The sequence below is a fragment of the Osmia lignaria genome, chromosome 2 (genome assembly GCF_051020975.1).
Source record: "Osmia lignaria lignaria isolate PbOS001 chromosome 2, iyOsmLign1, whole genome shotgun sequence".
Taxonomy (NCBI): Eukaryota; Metazoa; Arthropoda; class Insecta; order Hymenoptera; family Megachilidae; genus Osmia; species Osmia lignaria.
In genome coordinates this window covers 12428503-12450995 of record NC_135033.1, presented here as the reverse complement: position 1 = coordinate 12450995, position 22493 = coordinate 12428503, and the positions used below count along the sequence as shown (strand labels likewise).

General features: G+C 39.7%; 1 protein-coding gene across 3 annotated transcripts in view; it reads right to left on the bottom strand.

Moving 5' to 3' along the window:
- Positions 1 to 8992: 8992 nt before the first annotated feature.
- Positions 8993 to 22493, bottom strand: part of LOC117606958 (uncharacterized) — a 65259-nt gene continuing 51758 nt past the window's right edge. For all 3 annotated transcript variants that reach the window (XM_034330045.2, XM_034330047.2, XM_034330048.2), the window contains 2 exons: positions 21679 to 21758; positions 8993 to 11347 (listed from right to left, as the gene is read on the bottom strand). In XM_034330045.2, the coding sequence (XP_034185936.2) occupies positions 9080 to 11182 (2103 nt within the window). In that variant the 5' untranslated portion in view covers positions 11183 to 11347; positions 21679 to 21758 and the 3' untranslated portion in view covers positions 8993 to 9079. The remainder of the gene's footprint in view (positions 11348 to 21678; positions 21759 to 22493) is intronic.

Here is a 22493-nt window from a genome sequence, read left to right as displayed (position 1 = left end):
GTGTTAACATTTATATGTATACGTATCTCTATATGTATGTATCCGTATACATATATATATAAATCCGTGTATTTTGTATATGTATAGAAACATGTGTATACATATATATATATATTACGAAATCGTTAACAACATTAAAATGTAATTATTCACACAACACAATAATCGGTGATCTTATTAATATTATAACGATCTGGTTTTTTTTGTACTGGATAGGCCAACATGTACGTTTCCTATATACATAGTCGAGACTCTTTTAAACCTTTATTTTCCTTTTAATTATTAATAATCTTTATTTAATCGACGTTTAAAAGAAATCATTTTTCTTAGTTGTTTCAGCGCAAGTTTTGACCTGTCGCTTTTGCTCCAGGCATCATGCTACGACTGTTGAGTATTATTCGTATTTACTTATCCGTTTCATTATTTATTTATTTACTTATCTCGTTGAAAATATCTCGTTACCATGGTAACCTTGGGATTGGGTTCACGTCACCTTAACAAAAGGTCTTAACAACACTGACGCTCATCGCAATCGTTTTAATATTAAAGTGGTATCAAACTAGGAAATAGTGTGAGATAATAACATACTATATATATATATATATATTTTTTTTTTTATATTCATGTGTATAAATCTATAAACAAGGGATGTAACGTTAAATTAATAACGCAGCATAGAGTAAGTGGAAGGGGTTGTTGCCTTATAATACAACGGTACACCTTGAGTATTATTCAACGTGAACAAAATGGGTACGACGACTTTCCAAACGCTTTGTTATTAATTTGGATTATAACGATGAAATTATTTTTATAAATAATTAGCGGCGGTGAGAATCAATTTTCTTTTGAAAGGAAGTTCTTCTTAAAAAATTCCTTTTATAAAATTCTTAAATTTCTTCAATATCGTCCAGTCCTTATCAAACAATGACACTTGAACAGAAAAATATTACAGCTATAAAGTGGGTATTGTTTCTAAAATGATAATGGAAGCTCGTTTTCAAGTAAAGGATCATCCATAGATGCGTATCAAATCTTTTTCTACGGTGAATAAAATCCATCTATGATAGTTGGGTCGCGACATTATCCTCGTTTATCCGATTCAAGCGTGGCGACCTTTGCACGTGAACGTTGCACCTTTCCGTGCAATCTTCCATCTGCGGGGACCATTGTTGTATCTCCGTAAGCTCGTGTTTACGGAGGGACGGGGGTGTGCCACACCTCCGTTCTACCTTCAGAAGGTTAACGCGCTACAACGACATGCCAAGGCGATGAAAAATCCCGAGCTAAGCGTGTCGTTGAATATATCTCCGTCAAGTTTCGCTCGGATGCCTCAACTTCTTCGAATTTCAGCACACGGCTCATGATCTTCCGTGGATATCTGTCACTACGAAAGATTCTTCAACACCCACTCGCATCCTGTTAAAACGTACTCGATCGTTGTCTAACAGGAAGCTTTATGATCATCCGAGAACTTTATTTATTCGATGGAATTCTTTGATCAAAAATTATTTTTCTCATCTTGGAAATTTCTAAAAATGATTTCGTTCTAATTATTCAAGGCCAATACTGAACACGTGATCTTGATTCTCTCAATTAAGAATTCACTATAATTTTTCAAATTGCAATTTTCTCTTTTATCTTAATCGATCTTCAAGATCTACCAACATCCGTCTAAACTTGACCCGTCGACCCGAAAATTCGAGTGTATTGAGTGCAACGAATCGTGAAATGGAACTCGAAATCCGATCGTACAAATCGATTCCCGTTACAATTAAAGAAGCCAGTCAATTAAAGAGAGGTTATTAACGGTTAGTGAATCGCGACCACTTTAAACGTCGTCCCGTTCCATGTCGAGGCGAGTAACGACGTAGATGTAGGCGAAATCGTCGAGATCGATTACCGTTGCCGGTGCGGCGCGGCGTGTATAGTCGATTAGAAGCCGGGCGGGTCGCAATTCCCGAGTTTAAATTGGTGAAAGCCGCGTCGTTGGTCACTCTAAACACCGGTTGCAACCCTTATTAGGCGGATCTCATCATATTGAGCCGTACAAGCGTATAGTTTGATGATACCTGGACGCTTTCAGCCTAACACGGTTTAGAGAAGAGGAACGGTGCTTAATCACGGGCACACGCCGATTAACCGATTTACTATCGGTACCTGTGTCGTAAATAAATCCCGAGATGTGTACTTTTTCTTCGCGTTTCGCTTGGACCATTAATTAGAGCAGCGGTTCTTTTGCTTCTCAACTGAGTCGTAACATCATCCGATTCTGATCGGATCATTATTAGAGGCAGGATTGAATTTGAGCTTCGATTTTCATCTCTTTCAATTTCGAACAGTGTAAAAGAAGAAATTACTTGAACATACGTATCGAACGGTATCAATGAATTGCGCATAGACTGTTCCTTTGTAGTTTGTTTTATCCACTTTCAAATGTCATAAGTCGGATCGTGAGGACGCTTTTCATTCCTGAATATGTAATTAGAGCCCGAGTTCGTGCCGTGTTCGGAGATCACGATAAAGAGCGCGATGCGGGTTGAAAATAGTACCTTAATTACTCTAAGAACTACCATAAAAAAAAAAAGATTCCGAACTAAGTCAGGCAAGAAATATTTAAAATTCGAATTATTTTTATAAATTTATCCTGTGAACTTTTACCCACTGTTTTGTATTTAAGAAGAAATTTTTTAAATTACAAGATAATTATGAAATTTCGATGGTTCTCATTGAAATGAACAAAGTTGCAATTACGAGAGCCGCGTGTACAGCAGCAATGAGTTAAGAATGAGTCAATTAGCGTCGGTATAAAGATCGAGTCGTGGAATTGTGCCCGTTGACTTTCAGACAGGTGTGTTCCGGCTGGTTCAGCTTAATTAATGCGATAAAGAGATATCGGGACAAGATATTGTTACCATGATAACGTATGAAAATACTACCAAGCGATTACGATAATTCCCTGCCTCTTGGTTCGCTAATTATGTGCTTAATTAGAATATTTATGCGTCGACGTGTCCAGGCTTTCTTAGAACTACCTCTTGGCGCGCAAGATCAATTGCGTCAAGAAAACGATATGTTTCTTTTTGCTTGTACACAGACTTTTTCGCTTTTCTAAATCTGTTAACAACGTTAAGAAAAGAACCGTCTCGATTATGTGATCAATACGCGAATAATACTTCCGTGGCAAGATAATCTCGTTTAATTGCTTTGAGTATTTTCAATTTGAGCTTTGTTAAATCTATTCGATTCTATCGAGTATTTTTCACTTGATTAATTTTTATTTTGATAATTGAATATTTATAAAATTTTTAATATTAACTTTCGTTGAACTTCACCGAGAAAGGGTTTATCGAAACGAGATAGACAGGTACCTAACGGACTCGTCAATGGTCTCACGCAGTCGTCATCACGACTTTAGGCATCATTAAAATTGGCCACGCGTCATTAATATCGGACTCAGCGAATTACCACATCGGCCCTCGATAATGCGTTGCAGTTACACTCGATGAAGGAGAAACGATAAATGCAACGGCGACTAATCGACCGAGCCGGGTAAAAGGGGCTTGGAATGTTTAACGTAAGCTACCGTTCGCACTGTACCGAACCATCGGTGTCCACTTTTCTTTTTATCGATGCTAACTCTACGAATACGTCTCTTTTTTTGTTAATTGGTTAACGAGTCGTATACATATTGTGTTTGGGAATTTGCTAGCAAAGTATAAAATTGCAAACAAATAAAATAATTAATGAGAATTTTCTTTCCAGCCAAAAATTGCAATTAACCCCTGAAGCCTAATGAGCCTAATGGAACGGTCAAAATTTTCCCTGAAACGATTTCATCTTCAACTGAACGATAAAAAAGAAAGAAAGTACTGCGTGAAAGTCAATTAGGGATAAAAAGTAAGGCCACGTGATTCGGTTAATTAACAGGGTGACTTATCTTGAGCGCAATTCTCACCATGAAACGATGGAAAGGAAGAGCTCAAGGGAGCGCCAGTTGCTTATCGCAGCATCAGCAATTACCTTGACATTATCCACTGGAATCGTTCGAACGACGACGGATAGAGCATTATTGATAATATTTCGCGATGAGAAACGGTAAAACTGCACCGGGGCTAACATCTAAACGATCGATCGGCATCTTTTGCGCCGCGTTATCGGTTTCCTCGAACGATCCTAGAATCTCCGCTGTCACGATACACTTCGCGAAACTGACTAATGATACCGACGAAACGCCACTCTATCCGGAAGATCGATGGAAAATTGTCTGAGACGTTGCTCCGATCTTTCCATCTACAGGATGTTTCAAAATTAATGTACACAACCGTTCATTTACAAATTACACATTTCAAATTAACCAGGACAGCTCAGAAATAAAGTTTATAAAGTCCCAAAGTATAAAATAATAATAGACTTGATTCAATTTCATTCGTTGTAAAGATTTCCTGGTTTGTACATTTTTTGTTTGGTACAAACTGTATTATCTCTGATAAACTGTTACCGATGAAACGATAAGCAGTGGAATATGATAGCATCGCTCTCAGAGTACGAACCAGCGTTATTCCCGTAATTTTCAAACGTTTTTAAGAAGACAAGCAGTAATCAGAGTTAGCAGAGTTACAATTCTGAAAATTCTCTACAATCTCGCTCTACTTTTGCTAGATCACAGCGTTGTCTAACGCGACCAATGGAATTACAAAACAGTAAATTGTCAATAACCGATAGTACAGACTTGTTCCATTAGGCTTCTAGATAAAATTGATACCTATTTGCAGCTGGTCTAGTGATAAACCCTTTGCTCCTGTTATTCGCAGGTGTTCCACTTACAAATATGGATCAGATTAAAACTGATTCGCGGGAATGAAAGTTGTTTCTTACTCGGTGATTACGAGTTAGACACAGTCGAAGTAGTGATAAGTGGTTTGATAATGATTCGACGATTTCTGAAAGGGACAAAAATGCATGCGCTTTGTTTTAAATACAAACTACTGTTGCTGAAACCCGAGAAACTTCGTGTCCAAGTTTCGTTTTTGTAGCACCAGATGTGAACAAACGAATAGAATAACACACCCTATGGTAAATAACACTTTGTGGTTGCACGTAAAATTAGTACGAGTTGCGGTTACGAAGTTTCTCACCGCGTTTTACTCCACCTCACTGCCAACAGAGTTATCAGCAAAGATAAATATTTATTCGTCTCTATTTGCATTTCATAATCTACCTCAAATATTATTGAAATTTTCAAACTCGGAGAATTTATAGATTCCCTCGAAGGAATCAGAAGTATCTGGATATAATTTTTCTTATTGAAATCGTCGAATTTTTTTCAAAAATATTATTGAAAAATTGATGAAGATCTTTGTCAAGATCGAGGCTAAAGAAATATATAAGTTCGCGAAACGCGATAATTTCTCGACCACAAGTAGAGCGGCCGTGAATAACCCCACGGTATTTTCCGAATCGTTTAACCGCAAGTGCTACCAGTTTTCCGCAACCGCAGAAGAAACTGCAAATAGCGCGACCGACGTCTTTTGCGCTAGAAACAACCGCTTTTGAAAATATGTACAATAAAACTGGAATCTGAGGAGATAATTTGCATATAAAATAAGTATTATATTTTATGCCACGGCATAACGTAGGTATTAATAAAAGACTCCGTAGATGAAAATAAAAATTCATTTTAAGATACTCTTTTCGTGAATTGACGAGCTCTTGAAAAAGCTATGTAAAATTTATAAAATAATTTTATATTAAAATATATCCAATATGGGGGACTGTCCTTCATAAAAAATATTTAATTACCTAATGTTTAGAGGCTCTTCTCGTAATGCAATAACAATAATTTAAAAAATTTTCATTTATTCGTTGCAAGTTTGCGCAATCCTATCCGCGGGAAGTCGATAAGGTCGTAAGAAATGTAAAAATCTAGTATCGACACGATTATCACGTCGAGCAGGATAACACGTTCAGATGGACGAGGCGAGGAGCGATAAACGTCGCAGCTAAACATCCAAGCTAGACTTTCGAGCAGAATTTATCGTCCGCCGCGGGACGTATCGTTTTTCTCGCGAGCCCGGTGCGTAATGCATGCACGTAACGCAATATCGCAACCTGTAATTACCTGGACGCTGCTCGTAACAACCTGAGGCTCTCTTCGAAGCTCTGACCTCCGCGATGCAACACTCGTTTCGCCTTTTCGCCTATATACCTTTTCCCCGTCGCGTTACGCGTCGAATACCGCTCGCGACTATCATTTTTGAATGATCTTTCGCAGTACCGCTGCCTCGTCTAATGCGTTTCCATTAAATCAATAATTCCACATTTCTTCTGACAAACTTGGCATTTCTGCAGTAGACTGGAGCTAAAAGAAGCAAATTTTCGATAATGAAATTCTATTAGTTGAAAATCATTGCTTTAGGCTTCGGTATTAATATTTAAATTTCATTTTGTTTCTAAAAGAAAAAAAAAAAAAAATTTGCAAAATTGAAGACTGCCAAAAGCAAGATATAAAAATTATTCCTCTCAGCATACTTCGTCCATAAAAATTCAGAAAGACGATAAGAAAATAATATCTTTCCGTTCATCCTGTGTCCCAGTTCTCAGCTGGTTGACTCGATTTGTCCTGATTCCATGGAAAAAAGATTCTCACGTATCGCCGGCTCATTCAATGACGCGATGCTAATTGAAAATCAAAGTTTACGAGTGGAGTATAAAACGTGGCATCAATAAAGTCAGCCTTCTTCCTCGTTTCTGGAATAAAATTATAAAACTAAGCGTTTGGAGAATCGATAAGGGTTTACAGTTTACAGGAAATAAAGAGTGCGTTAGAATCGCGAGATTCACGCTCACGGATGAATAAGATCGTGAATTAATGGGCTAATTGCTTCGATTGCACGATTCCACGGTCAAACGTCGTGAGAAATTCACTGGAAAGTCAAAAGCAGTTTGCTAAATGCTTGGTAATTAGTTTGAAGTGAAATTAATTAGCTCAAGATTTATTAAAATAAAAGTTACCAAGATTTGGCTAGTAAATAATGAAACTGGGTTTCAAACAATTAAAATAAGAAAACATTATTGTGAACAATCTTACAATTAATAAATAAATAAATTACAAATTTTATCGTTTAATAAAATCACTTTTCAAGTGTATGCAATTCTAGAATTGCACAGACATTAGTTCACAAACATTAGTATACCCTAATAAGTTGTTCAAGCTATTCGAAAATTTCTAATGGAAAAAAGATTTTCGAATCATCTAGTAAAATTCAAATAAAAAAAAAGTAAAATTCAATTCGTGAATCTCACGAGCAGCACTTCAAAACGATTCCAAAAGATTTACTTCGAAAAGTTCTAATTAGATTCATTAGAATTCTGAATTCTAATTAAACAGTTCGACGTTTCGTCAATTTTTGTGAAATGGATGAATTGGTTTGAATTGGGTTCGCGTGGAATGATCGGGTTCTAAAAGTGTTGGAAGAATTGCAATTCTTTGCGAAATCGCGTGTCGAACGTTTCGCTTTCACTCTCCTACGAATAACAGACGATGGGACACGCTAGTTAAAAACCACCACAATTGACAAAAATCGACCGTGTCCACGCTCGTTGAGTATGTATGTATCTAAATCACAGCTCGTGCTACAAATTACTTAAAAAAAACAAAAAAACTTATATATCTCTCTCTCGATACTCTGTTACTTACCGGTTTCTACGTTACGTACGCTAGTCTACGCGTGTCTCTGGATGTGTGTGTGTGTGTGTGTTTGTGTATACTGTATATAAAAAAAAAAGAAACAAAGAGGAAGAGAAGAATAGAAGAAAATTAAAAGAAGAATACTTTCTAATAAGATATCTTCAACGTTAATATCTCGTAACGGCATTAAATAAAGATCGATCGTACTCGATGTGGCCCTTTCTTGTCGAACGACTTATGTAGTCGTCTTAGGAACAACAATTTCATCGAGTCGCTTTATGGCCATCGTCGATCTACGATCCGATTACGGTTCGTTTAAAATCAATTGATCGATCAAGCTTGATATAAAATAAATTTATTATCCCTTAATAACGCCATTGGTAACACTCTGGATCCATGATCCAACAAGAAACGTTAATCACTTTGCTGAAAAATATTTTGAAAATTATTTATGGTAAAATAAAATTATCATAGAGATCAAATATGCAAAAGAAAATAGAAGTTTTAAAAAATATTTCAGATAAAGTCAATATCTAAAAATTTGAAGGGTTCTTTTCATCCCTCTAGTATGATCCTTGACCAAAAAAAGAATACGTATGAAATATTTTTTTAGCCTACATCACATCAAAGTTTCATTAAAATTGGAAGATTAACGTCCCTTATAAATCTCAAACATCGATACGTCTAAGAAACTCTTAGAAACGATAATCTTGAACGATCGATTGATCCTGAACGGAAGACAATTAATTACAAGAATAGAAAAATAAAGGGCGATCTGTGCTCGCCTATTTCACTTAACTTATCATCGTAAATTTATCGACGGTGTGTTGACGAGCGTGGCGATATCAGTTTTCACCTCCTTTAACCAATCTCAGCTGAACAGGCCTGGTAGTTATCTGAAGCTCGCTCCTTCCCGCGGATAAATTCGCAACTCGATTCTAAGGACGGCTTTCTGTAATTCTTACAGAATACTGTGACGATTAAAAACGCCGTGGAAAGCGTTGGACGGAACGTGTTCAGTGAGCGTTTCACGACGAACGCTTACTCTTCTACTTCGCAAGCGTCATCGTGTATACAGCTCGAATAAATATCAACGAACTCGTCAAAAAAACGGTTCGCCGTTAATACTCTGTCTAAAACGAAATCCCGAGATAATTAGTCCATGCATCTCGCGAACTTCGTCGGTCATGGTTCGCCGTCAAGGTTCATCGACCTCGACCATCGTAGATCAGCTAGTGGCAGTGGACGAAGAATTCGATCACCGGCCAAGAATATAGAATCAAAGAGTCGAAGAGTTGAATTAGAAGAAAGAATAAAGCAGACGGTACGATCGAAAGCGTCAAACCCGACGCTGAAGACGATCAATCGGCGGACGTAATCTTCCTAGAGCGACTAACTGGGTGGATTACAGGCGTTCCCCGCTGGATCGACCGACACCTGATGGGTCTGACTCCTGTTCGTCACGTTGCTGGTGGTAGTGGTACCCGTTTCCCCAGAGGGACTGGGGTTCCCGCTGTTCCCGCTGTTGCTGGCGCTGTTTCCACTCGCCTGTTGCTGGACGCTGGGTTTCTGGGTAACATGGGTCTGGTAGTGCTTCGCCAGGTGCGCCTTCTGACGGAAACTTTTGCCGCATAAGGAGCAAGCGAATGGTTTCTCGCCGGTGTGCGTTCTGATGTGGACGTTCACGCTGTACTTGTCTTTGAAGCCTTTGCTGCAGATGCTACAATAATGCAACGAGCGTTCTTTGCGCTGGACACTGCCAGGAGAGCCGCCGGAAGTGCCTTGTTGCTGACCACTCGTGGTACCACCAGTTTCCGAACCACTGCTGCCGTTGCTGGCCGCGTTCGAGCTGTTGCTGTTTCTGTTGGCTCTTCGACAGTACTTTTTGGGTGCCTTCGTGGTCACCACTCTGGATGGTGCTATTTGGATCTGATTGGTCGACTGTTGTTGTTGTTCCACTTCGGCTCTAGGAGCAGTCTGTTGCTGAAGAACGTCTTGCTGGGCCGCTGTGACCACCGTGACCGTGCTAACCTGACCCAGGTCTGCTGGAAGAGTGATGGTTCCTAAGCTTCCACTCGTTGGGTCCAGTGTATACATCACGGTGGTCGTTGCCGAGACGTTACAGACTGGTTCGAGACTGCAGTAGGATTCGACCACTTCGTTGGCTATGCTCTTCAGTTTCTCGTAATCGCCAGGGCGATAGGTCGTTTGGTCCAATTGCGAAAGTAATAGATCTTCATCGGTACACGTGTGCATGGATTCGTCCTGTTGTTGTTGCTGCTGCTGCTGCTGCTGCTGCTGCTGTTGTTGTTGTTGTTGTTGTTGCTGTTGTTGCTGTTGGTCGGAGACTATTTGCAGGCCAGCGTTGCTCGTCACTGGTAAGGATATGGTGGAGCCTTGTGTAGATGGCGACGAAGATGAGACCACTTGAGTCGGGCCGGTGTAGAGCTTACCTTGAAGGGCGCTTCTTAAGAGACTCTCCGCAGAGTCACCCGCGCCAACTGCGACTGCAGCCGCGGCTGCTGCTGCTGCTGCTGCGGCTTCCTGCAGGTTCTGGTCAGACAGCTTCCAATCGTTATTGTTGTCGCCGCTTGCGCAGTTGGCTCCCGCGGAGGATCCCCTGCCGCACAGTTCCTTGCTCTCGACGAAGCCACTGTCGTCTGTGGCGTACTGAGAAGAAGCGACGGAGAAACGATCAGGATGAAACCTGTCGTTGACCGTTCGCGACACTTCGGTCACGCTTGCGGTCTGATCGTGTTCCTGGTCCGCGGAGACGGGCTCCATGCTGAGTATCGCGTCCAGGTCCAGATTAGGTCGCAGGGACCAGGAGTCGCTGGAGGTTGGGGCTGGACTCTTGCAGCAGTCCAGGGCGTCCATGGAGTTCGCTTCGTTGTTCAACACGGTCAACGTGTAGATGGCACCGTCCGTATTCTGTCTGTCATTGGTGGAACATCCTCGAGCCACCGCTTGATGATGCTCGTTGGAAGCCTGGTGGACGGTGACGCTGTCGTTGCCGTGGTTCTGAGCGTTGGCCGACCAACAGTACTTGTTTAGGTCCTCCAGGAGTATGTTACAGGTTTGTTCCTTGGTCTCGTCGGTGCCCCAGTAGTCGCAGTCCGACTGGTCCATCGGGGTCTGCTCGTTATTCTGCTGCACGTTGCAAGCACTGTGATGCGTCCTGACGTGATGATGGTGATGGTGATGACTGAGGGAACCGGTGATGGTCGAAACTGGTGGCAGGGCTGTTAGAGTGTTGTTGTTGGTTTCTTTGATAAATGGCGAGCCATGGAGTTCACGGTTCGTTTCGTGCTCCTCGTGACTCGGTTGAAGGTATCCGATGCTTCTGCAGGTTGTACGATGAAGAAAGCTCTCTTCGTCGGATACACCGTCCGCGGACGCGCAGTGCGGAGGCGGAGAGACGACAAAGTCGAAGTAGTCGGTCTTTGGCAGATCCTCCCCACCCCCGCCCGGGGCGAATGCCTCCGTAAGATCCATCGAGTCGTTTAACTGTTTCGTCCTCGTGGTTGCTCCTCGTTTTATCAACTCGGCTACCGATTAATCGGCCGGCAGTATTTTTCAGACGATGATAAAGGAATGATGTTCAGTGATGGTGACTGGCGTGCCTCCGCACCCACCGCATCCTTCAATTCGGGGAAGGACCTGGAAAAACGAGATCGAAACTCTGGTGAATAATTTGATCGCGATGTTTTCTCAAAGTACGTATCAATTATTTTAAAATACGTGTAAAGGTGGAAATCTTGCATCAACTAGCAACCTGGGGATTATCTATTATTACACTACCTTATTACTATTTACATCGTGTTATTAGAAATTGTTATTATTACAGTCCGTCCATTTATCGAACAGATCATTTTCTAAAATTACTATTTTCGTCGTGAAAGGGTCACTTAAGCCTGACTCAGCAACGTCCACGTAACGACCGATATATCACAAAATAAAGTTCACTTTCTCATTCAATAAACACTGGGAAATTGCTTGAAAACCATTAGGACGTCATCGAAACTTTCTCTAGTATTTATTGCACCGCAATCACCGAGTGTTTTAATTGATACAGGTATCGATTAAAAGTCGATTATAAAAGAATCAATGAAAAATGTGAAATCTGGAATGAAATAAAATAACCATGCCTGTCTTAAATAATTAAAACATGACTCATTCTCTCTCACTATCTAAGTATCTCAGCTCAAAACTCCAATCATCCAAGCAAAAAAAAAATGCAGACCACCTAATGAAATCTAAGCGAACACAGCGAAGTAGCAAAAGTGACGATTCGCAGAGATCGAGCCCGGCGTGTTAAGCCCGTGGACAATGGCGCATACCGCGACGCCGTGTCCCAGATTTTCCAGCGTTTTCTTAGGCGACGGGCCAGCGGAATAGGATCGGTACACAGCCGGGCATTAGGCCGAAGAGCAGACAGGGCTTTCTCGCATGCTCTAGGCGTGGGAACGCACTGTGGTCGTGTATAAATTCAGTATAGCCAGGCCAGCCATCGAGTCGGCTAGCCGGTACAACGATCAACCAGAAGACAGAGAGATCGAAGGCTAAATCTCTAAAGTAGAAAGAAACGGATGTATACTTGTACACAGTGAGAACAAGAGAGAAAGACATATAGAGCGGTGATTTAACACAGCAACGCTACGTGTACGTGCATATTGCCGCAGCATCGGTATGGAGGCATAAGCAACAGCAGCCTTCTTGCGCAACTTCTTTTCCGCGAGCTCTGCTGCTACAACGCACTGTAGCAAATTAATGCAGCTATATATATATATATATATATATACATATACACGGTGGAAACACAAGGCACGCTTCGCGTACGACTGCTAAATGCCAGCCACGGTGTATAACAATTGATCGAGGGCCGGTTGCAACTCGCGGTGTTCCCGGCACCCGGATGTCCGACGACGGAACGATCCGCGTTGCGAAACCGAGTCCTGCAATCGCAGTGCACTAGATCAGATCATCGGTCAACTGCGGCTCGTGGACCAAGAATGACCCGTTTGAAAATTATTTTTTATGGTTTTAACCCTTTCCAGCCATTTTAATCCATTTTTCTAACGCTACTTTTGTACTTCATTCTGACGACAAAAAGAGTTATCCCGTTACCGTAGATGGCGAAAGTAGATCTTTATCCGTGGCCACGTACGGAAGTATTAGAACCGGCAACAATCGATTGGCTTCGAAGTAGATCGATAGCCGGATATTGAAAAGAGATTACTTTCTCCAAACGTTTCTTTCGTTATTTAAGCCGTCGTCCTACTGAATTTGAACTTGTTTCACACTCGACGTCCACCATCAATCATCCTTCTATCTAACAGAGGATCGACCCTGCCGAGAATCGGCAACCTTTTCTTTCATGATACCCGTTGTCATTGTTACGTTCGCGAGCACAGAGCGTTAAACAGCGATCTATGTTTATGATTAATGTCTCGTCAGCTCCCGGAGGTGTTTGCGTAATCCGAAGGATTTGGAAGTGGAAGCTGTTGACCTATTTTTCTAGTAGAGCAGACGAACGATCGATGCTAATAATTGTGACGTTAAATCGGAAGAAAATTAGTTTTTTTTTTTCTTTTTTTGTTTAAATATATTTCTACGAAACCTTATTAAAATTAAATTCAACAGTACGTTGACTCTCATTCGGTAGATCCACAATTTTCTGTCATTAAAATTCCTTCGTCAAAGCTAATTAACTCCACGCCATAGAGCTCGCTTCTTAATTGGAACTGGAACAAATTACAACGTTTAAATCAACGCGTAAGAAGCATCAGAAGTGAACATATTGTATTTTGAATTGTTTCTATGCATTTACCAACCAGTCACAATGCGTTGCGTCTTTAATATTCTTGGCAATTTATCACACGCAACACACGCGCAAAACTGTCTCTGCCTCATTAATTTGAGCTAGAGAAATGTCAGCGTAATGATCATCATGTTGCACGATCGTTCTACCTTTATTACACAAGTTGCTTTGGATTTCTGTTTAATTTCAACGCAATTAGAATTGCTCGTTGAAAATGTCCCGTTGATGTACCAATAACGAGAAACACCGTTGGAAATTTTATTGTGAGGGTATCAATTTGTTTAAGGATGTGATCTGTTTGAGGAACTAAGAAATGTAATTATCAGGTTGTAGCAAATGAAACGAATGATTTATTCGTATACATATCAACGATTGCTGCTTTGTTAAAAATGATATACATTAGTCGGAACGTGCGCCAAGATAAGAAATATAAAATGGACATAAATCACTTCGATCATTTAAATGATGAATAACTTCAATTATAAGAAACGTGATTACGTGAAAAAATTCAAAGATATGCAGAAGGTTTAAAATAAGAAACAGGAAGTTCAATGCACAGGATCCTGTTTAAAGAAAATGACAGCAGGTGTCGATCGAGGGGTCGCAAAAGCAAAAAAAGACACGAATTCGTGGAAAAGGTAGCGTTCATCGATTCTGGTTAATCGATTCGGTGGCTGCCTCGGTTCTTGGACCGACTGGTCAGCTTTCTTGTCTCGTGAAATCGTTGCGAGATCGTCGAACTTCACGATTCGACCGAGGCTTTGCCTTGGGCCTTTGTTGCTCAAACTTTACCTCTCCGGTCGTTACTGCTCCGCTTTTCTACCATCGTGTCGGAACTAGATCGCGAATTGCGCAAATCACTTCGACTTCGACTTCGTGGAAGAAAAATGGTGCAAGGAACATTTGATTACCGAAATTATTTGATACATGGCACGGTAGGTTTTCTTTGAGAAAATGGCATTCATTTTTCTATGTATGTTAATATGGACACAGTTTATAAATAAAAAATAAACAGTTATTCATCGACGGTATCAGGGTTCGTACTATAGAAAAGTTTAATCGTTCGCTATGCTGCGACGCAAAAAGGAAAAGAATAATTCAAACTATCCTTGACATTTAGCTGAGTTGCTGAGTTACCAGCAGACCAATCTTCCGTTTGCTGTTGCTGCAATAAATAATACTCGTTCGTGAAAGATCGTAGGCAGTTGATTTTTACACGTCCCCAGTATCTATGTTTTTATCCACTCTTCTAACATTTCTGTTCGACTAATTGATTAATTGCGCCTAAAATGTACACTGGTAGTATTTAATTTGTTGCTCGAATGCGTACGTAACTGTGATATTTACCAGATGTGGAAGAAACGAAGTATGATTTATGAAATTCAAGAACCACTTTACTCCTTACACCTTCCACCAGGAATAAGAATAATCTCATCTGAATAAATGAATAAATATCTCCTTCCATCGGCTTCAAGTATGCCAATGAACCACGAAAACGAACTGAAAACGGCCATAAACGGGATGTCACTCTTCTTTCGACGAAGATTGAGTGGATTTCGAAGAGGCACGCGTAAAGTGCCGGAAAAAAGGAGTTTGGTAATGGGGTCAGAGGCTATATTCGAATATCAAACCGGATATCACGAGTAATTGCAAGGCAACCTTTTTCGACAGGGATCCAGCGTGAAGAGATAATTCAGTGTGTCACGTATCCGGCGTCGATTTCCTTGGAAACGCCACGAAATCGCGTTCACCAGCTGGGCACACTCTCGAAACGTGCAAATTACCGGGTTTCATCGTCCACGATGACGTGGTCTCGATTTCAGAATCGATTTCCAGGCACTGAGGTTACCTGTTCGACCGGCGCGGCGTACGCGGAAATGCGTGGATCAGCTTGATTGAGATTGGATTATTTCATTTCTTTTTTATAACGAGAAAGGATTAACTGCTTTTTAAGGGAGATCGTATCGATGGGAATATGTACCGATGATTTTCATCGAGAAATTCTTGAATCTTATAAAACTCTATTTAAATATAAAGTTATTATTATTATTATTTTCATTATCAATCCTCGGACGACGGACCATGGAGAGAGCCACAAATATACGTAATACTTTAGCGATGATCTAGGACAAATGAATAAAACACTTCAATTGAAAATTTTTGTACATTTTATTATTATTCGATTGATAGAATGACGAAAGCTGCAGGTTAAACATTTGAGCAACAGGTTGAACGATTACCATCGCATTAACCTGCTAATTGGGTCATTTCTTGATCGAAAAGCAATCATTTTTCTTTTTGTGTAATAAAATATGACTGAGCAAACTAATTGATCGTATGCATATGTAATGGATTTTCTTATAAAGACAACTTCGGTGGCAAAGATCTCTGAGGAATGTTTATTCTCATCCTAGAAAATCAAGCTATCTAGCTTATGCGAGTGTTTGATAAGAAAAATCTAAAAACTTCTGTTTCATAAACTGGGCGGTATGAAATTTCTATCAATAATTATTATTATGAAACGGGAGTGTTTATTTATTTATTTTTTTTTATTGACGAGCCGGATTCTGCTCGAATCACAAGTTTGACGATGGACGAAATAATTGAAAGACTCGATTCAATCAGTAACGCTATTCATCGTTGGTCATAATAAATTGGAAAGGTATGAAGGTTAAGAAAGTGGGTTCCGCATGAACTATCAGCAATAAAGTGTATTCAACGAACGAACGAACGAACGAACGAACGTCTGCTTCTTTTGCGGAATGGACGGAATAGCTGGCAGTATCGCGATAATATCGTTACTAGAAGGTGAGAAATAGATCTTGTGTAATAACGTTCGAAGCAGAGATAATGGACGGCTCGTCGAACAGCACAATTAACCACGTTCAAGATTACGTTCCATGGAAAAATTGTTTTAAAAGGCGTTCAGACAGTTTCGCAAAACCGATGCTGTGGTTGAAACGCGCGAATGATAAAGGCACAAGCGATGAATAATTTTAAGGATATTTGAAATAAGATATTCGGTGGTAAATTTATTGAAATAGTCACGGTTTAATTAAGCATTGTGCTCTAGTAGCAGATAGCTGACAATTAAGAAAACTTCATTAATTAATGAATACTATAAATTAGAAATAGAAAGATCTTAGGTCAGCATGAATGTTCATCTTCGTCTCCCCATTTCACCCCATCAACGATACATCACTGTTTCAGTATCCAGACGTAATCGGCACAGAGAATTCCTACGAAGAAAGTTCGATATATTCCTACCATAACTGGGAACACACGCCAACACCTAGTCCATAGAAACATCAGTTTGGAAAACGTAAGAGTCGATAATTGCACGCTGAAAGCGGTAGCCACGATCATCGTGACAAACTCCTCAAGGATATATGTAGACTTTATATTATAGAACATTCTGCGAGTCTAGCATTTTTCCGACAATCATCTTAACGATCGCCTAGAAACACGGACTGCTCATAAAAATCAGCTATAATAAGTGGTGATGGGTATATCTATGTCATTAATCTGTCTATGATTTTATAAAGATGTTTCCTAGTTTCCAGGGATTCGTGATTAGCATTTTTATCATCAACCCTCGGACGACGGACCATGGAGAGAGCCATAATTTTAATTTAATTTTACACTTCCTATTGTCCTCGTTTTATAAATTTGACACTGTTAAAATTACAAAAATAAATGATAAAATTAAATGAAATATTCGTATTTAATTAAATAATAAATCCATATTTTCTTGGCTAACTAAATGCACGTTGATTATACAATATAATAGCTGGTTTGTTTCTCTTAACGGTACTCAAAGCCTGCGTATTCGCAATCATCCACTTTGCCAATGTTAACTCTTTCGTCTCAATTTCCTCTTTAAACTTGTCAATCATCACTCGTGCATGCGGAATGTTTTCAAGCGACAATTAACACTTTCGCTGTCACGTTAGAGCGACTCCTTCGATTTTCATGACCTTTCAGCTTTCGATCCTGTTTGTTTCCTCAAGGATAACTCGAGATTGTCAGTTCCTGAAAGTCTTTCTTTTTTCATGCTTTTTTTTCTGCAACGAATTTTTACGAGCACCTTTATACGCCGTAATAATACGTCTGCGTTATGCTTCTATGGCTTCATTTCGATTCGGCATGATTTCTTGATCCTGTTGCTCGTATTTTGCGGTGTTTCTTTTTTTTCCACTAATTGATTGGTTGATTCGAATATTAAGAAGTCGAGGTCGAAGTGGTTCTCAAGGTTGAATTGAAAAATCCTTGACTAGAAATTTAGGACGAAACATTTCCTTTTTGTTGATTTTTTTAGCGGGCAGAAAGTTGCTTTTTCGATGACTTGGAATAAAAATTAGGATTTTGGGTGAAGTTCTTTAGAAATTTGAAAATTTGAAAATTTGAAAATTTGAAAACAATAAAGGAATTCCTACCCTTACTCCAAGAAATTCTCTAAAATTAACCAAGTATAAAGAACTTGAAATCTCAGAAGTTAGATACCTTCTTTTTCGAAGAATTACCTCCAAACAAGTACTTTCTACAACTATTAATCATATCCGCAGCCGTATAAGGTTATATCAAACGTTTTCTTGTTTTTACCGACAAAATTGATTCCTTGTAGGATACAACTGCTCTACTATCACCCTGAATTCCAGAGACTTCTGAGAATCCTTAAACCGCCCTGAAGTTGTACTTCACTTCCGAAATAGTCGATCATTCGTTGAAGTCGATTAAACAGTAACTTTCTAAGCGAGAACAAAAGCATCTCGGTCCGTTTATTTCTATCATTACATTCGATCTCAATAAATACCGTTACCTTATAGATCTCGAAACTACCGGAATGAAAAGCTTTTTCCACTGCATAGTTTCAGCACTGGTTTCCTCCTCTGTTTTTCCTACCAACGTTTATGGTGTTTATAGCTTCATTCGTATAACGTGATTTTCTGAAGATTGCATAGGTTAAAAAGAAGTACTATTTGGTACTTTCAATTAGAATTCAGGGCAAAATTCAGAAAAATAATTGTTTGGATCAAAATGCAATATGCAACACAGCTAAAAATAAAATTCAACCTCTTAAAACTTGCACAAGCGAATAGAGTAAAATTAATTTTCCACTTTTAATCAAAGCACAGCTCATAAATCAGACTTTCCAGCGAGAAGATACTACAAACATCAGAGTGTCGTCATCTTTCTCCACGATATTTGAAATATTTTCCTTATGACGTGATCCGCAATTGCTCTGATGACGAACAAAAAGATTGCAATTGTTTTTTTCTCCCCTCTACCCAACTCGTTCCATAGCTCTCTCCATTATTTTCTCGGCTTGTTGGTGATCGTTCAAGGTATTCGATTGCGTGAAAAAAAAAAAAAAAAACTCTCACGGTATATGTCCCGAGCGATCCTGAGGACGGATCTGACTTTGAAATCGCGACGCGTGTCAATGTCAACTGTGTGTCTAGCCGACAGTCAGTGTCAGTGACGCAACGATGCCTGTAAAGGCCAGCCTGCTAATTGCGTGTAAACCTTCTCCGGGAATGGTCGACGATTGTTGATAAACAACGGATGCATAATGCATTGTGCGAGATTTCTCTTCGAATCCGCCTCGTCTCTCAGGATGCATCTTCGTTGACGCAACGAGTCCGGATTAGATTTCAAGTTCATTTCTTTGTCATGGAAAATGGAAAATACAGACGGCAATTTTCTTCCCTTCTTTTTAAACGTTACAATTGAGAACCTTATAGCAAGAGGGGTGCAGTTCCATTTTTCGCAAAGAAAAGGGGATGACGATGAAGAAGAATTTTAGGGGATGTACCTTCTCAAAGGCAAGTAATTTAAAATATTGATAAGATAATTTGTTGAAGATCAAAATATCTTTTGTATGAACAAAATATATTACAAGCCTTCTCTCGATAGACATTTTGGAATAAATATTGACAGCATTGACATACGGATTGATCGTCTGAGGTGCTCTTATCAAGAATGATATCAAGAATGTGTCTGGGCACATTCTTGATATGTACCTGGTACAAAGAATAAAGAAAAAGAAACGTTGTTCAACGGGTGGCGATAAAATTTGGATCGACCACGGTTACCTTGACCGACATGGCGCTGTTGAAATTGAAGTTTCCTCCTTCTTGATTTAACGTCCTCTCCCGGCCCTCTGTTCTCGATTCTTTCGAGTATTTCGATTCTTTCACCTCACGGACCGTAATTCCAGACCGCGTACTATAATTACTAATTGCACGAGTCTTTCAACCTCGTCTTGTCGTTTTTCCCCTGTCCCCTGAGATCTTGCCTTTCTTCCCTGACGATTGTTTCTTTGTGTTAATTGTAAAAGACAAACTATGTTTCTCTTCCGCGACGATTGATATCGTTGGAAGAAAACGACGCGTCGAGGACATTTCCGTGGCCCTCTTTGTGGCCTAATTATTCTTATCTCTAATGATGTGACCTTTTTTTGCAATTAGCATTATGTGTAAAATATTCATTAAGAATTCAAATCACTGATTCTGTGTTCAATTAGCGTTGATTAGGGTAACCTCGATTCTATAGAAATACATAAATGATGTTATAGGAATTTGGATATAATAAAAAATATACACATATTTTTTTCATTGTTCCATTGTCTTTGTTATAACCGTTTCAACGATGATTCTTTTATATAAGCATTTTTTAGTCAGCGTAACAATGCAAATTCCGTTCTTCGTTACGGACGAAGAAAGTTGCGCCTTCTTATCGCCTGTTAATAATCACGCTACTCTCGCCTCGCGATTATTATTCTTGGTCCTTGAACTGTAATTCCTTGGTTCCCCGACTGACGCGTGAAACTGCGCGGTATGGAGCGTGAGATTTTCAAGAATCGCTCATTTCAATCATTTCAATCATTTCAATCATTTAAATCACACATTTTTCTATCGACGATACTGCAATCTTTACTTTAACGACAAATTGTTCTGAACTCGCTGAATTAACGACTTCGATGCGTTTAACCTTTTAGGAATTCGATTACTCGCTTTTTCCGAGAAATCTATTAAAATTTCACACAACGTTTCTACCGCAAAACCCAGACGACAGAGGTAATTCATCTTCTAGCAAGAATCTCCAAGCAATCTCACAATTTCTTTCGAAGCAACGAAAAAGATGTAACGTTCTGGCTTTCTCTGTCGCTGCACGTGTGTAATTAAAGGAACACCGGTCGGCACAATTAAAAAAATGATAAAAATCCAGGCAATTAAGCGGCCAGACCCCATAACCTACTTGCCACTTAACAATCGGACACGCGGGCTAAGAGGGTGACTTCGTGAAGGAACGCTTTTAAAAACTCGACCGCATCCCGGCTGAAAAATATCAATCGACCTTCAACCGCGGCGAAACGCGAACCATTTTCCTTCTTTTTGCTTTTCTTCCAGCTGTAGTAACGTTTATATTTCCCACTAAATTGGATCGTTCGGGTTTTACTTGGCCCGACAGGAAGATGTCTAACGAGAATTCAATTACTTCTTCGACGTGTTTCTTCCTTTCCACCTAATAGAATGTCTGTTTTTACGTTTTCTTCTTCATCCCGGATTTAAACGGGGTTCTTTAAGTTATTTCGCGTGCGTTCGGAAAAAATATAGCAAATATTTAAACGTGAAAGGTACTCGAGCGAATCGTAAAATGCTTTTCATATTACATTTGGTTGGTTACAAAAATCTTTCGAGGAGAAATATCCTCGAGATAAATCACGAAAAGCTTTCGGTAAAGTGTTATACAATGAGTTGAAGAATCATTTCCATGGTCGTATAAATAACTTGACGAATGCTGAACACGGCCAATGGATTCAATGAAAGAGACAGAGGAAGGATAATTGGCCGAGATCGAGGCTGTTGAATTTAAAGGGAGCAATTCGAGTGATTCAGGAGGCTCGTAAAACGGGAACGATGTCATAAGAAAAATTCACGATCCGAATAAAAACACATTGCCGGCACGACGTGTTTGCTCGTTATTAGCCGCGAATATTATGCTTTCCCGTTTTAACGCGCCGAATTTCAACGCACCACCTTACACTTTGTGCTTTCATTTGTTTTTCTATTTTAACACTCGTCCGCGATTTGGCACGCTTACGAGAAAAATCTTTTTAATTGAAACTAATTAGGGAAATGATGTGAATTTAAAAAAATGTACGTACCTTTTGGCATGAAAATTTGGAAGATGACAGGAATGGTTCTATGAAATTAGCATATTAGCAGCTCCTTTGCCATATGGAACCTGGAAAACAAAATAAAAGATTTTATAAAATTTTATAAAATTCGAAACCTTTTTTTCTCTAAATTTGTAATAATTAATTCAATTCTTTCCAATATGATAACATAATTTTTTTACAATTTCATATCTTTCGATTACTATTTATTTCCTGTTTCGTTAGATTCCGAATAGGAACCATTGCACTTTGGTAATAAAATTGGCAAAAACCATTAACAAGCGTCTATTGCGCAGCTGTGGTTCGGCTTTATGTAATCGAAAATCGGCAGTCGAGCCAGGAAATCGGCAAAAAAACGTTCGCGAGCAAGTTTCTTCGTCTGTTCGGTTCGTTAAAAATCGGCTTCCATGCCGTTCAAGTTTTACGGTTCAATCGTCCCGATCGTTTCGGCCTCGATTACGATCGACGATTTTCGCGTCGTGTAACCGACGGGGATAAAAAGAAAAAAAAAAAAAAAAAGAAAGAAAAAAAATAAAGAAAAGAAAAGGGATAAGAATTTTCAATTGCGAAACAGTCGAACACCAATAACAGAGAGGTTTCGCGACGCGGAATCGTTGGAAGGAAACGGATGCTCGTCCCAGTTCCTTGCAGTACACGCGCGTAAACGCACTGAAACACTTTGCGATCGCCACGCTACACTTACGAAATCGGTAGAACTGTAAAGAGTAAGAAAAAGAACCAGGCTTTGGCCTGATATGATAGGTATGCGGGATGCGACCGTGACGGACACGTTACCTGCTCGT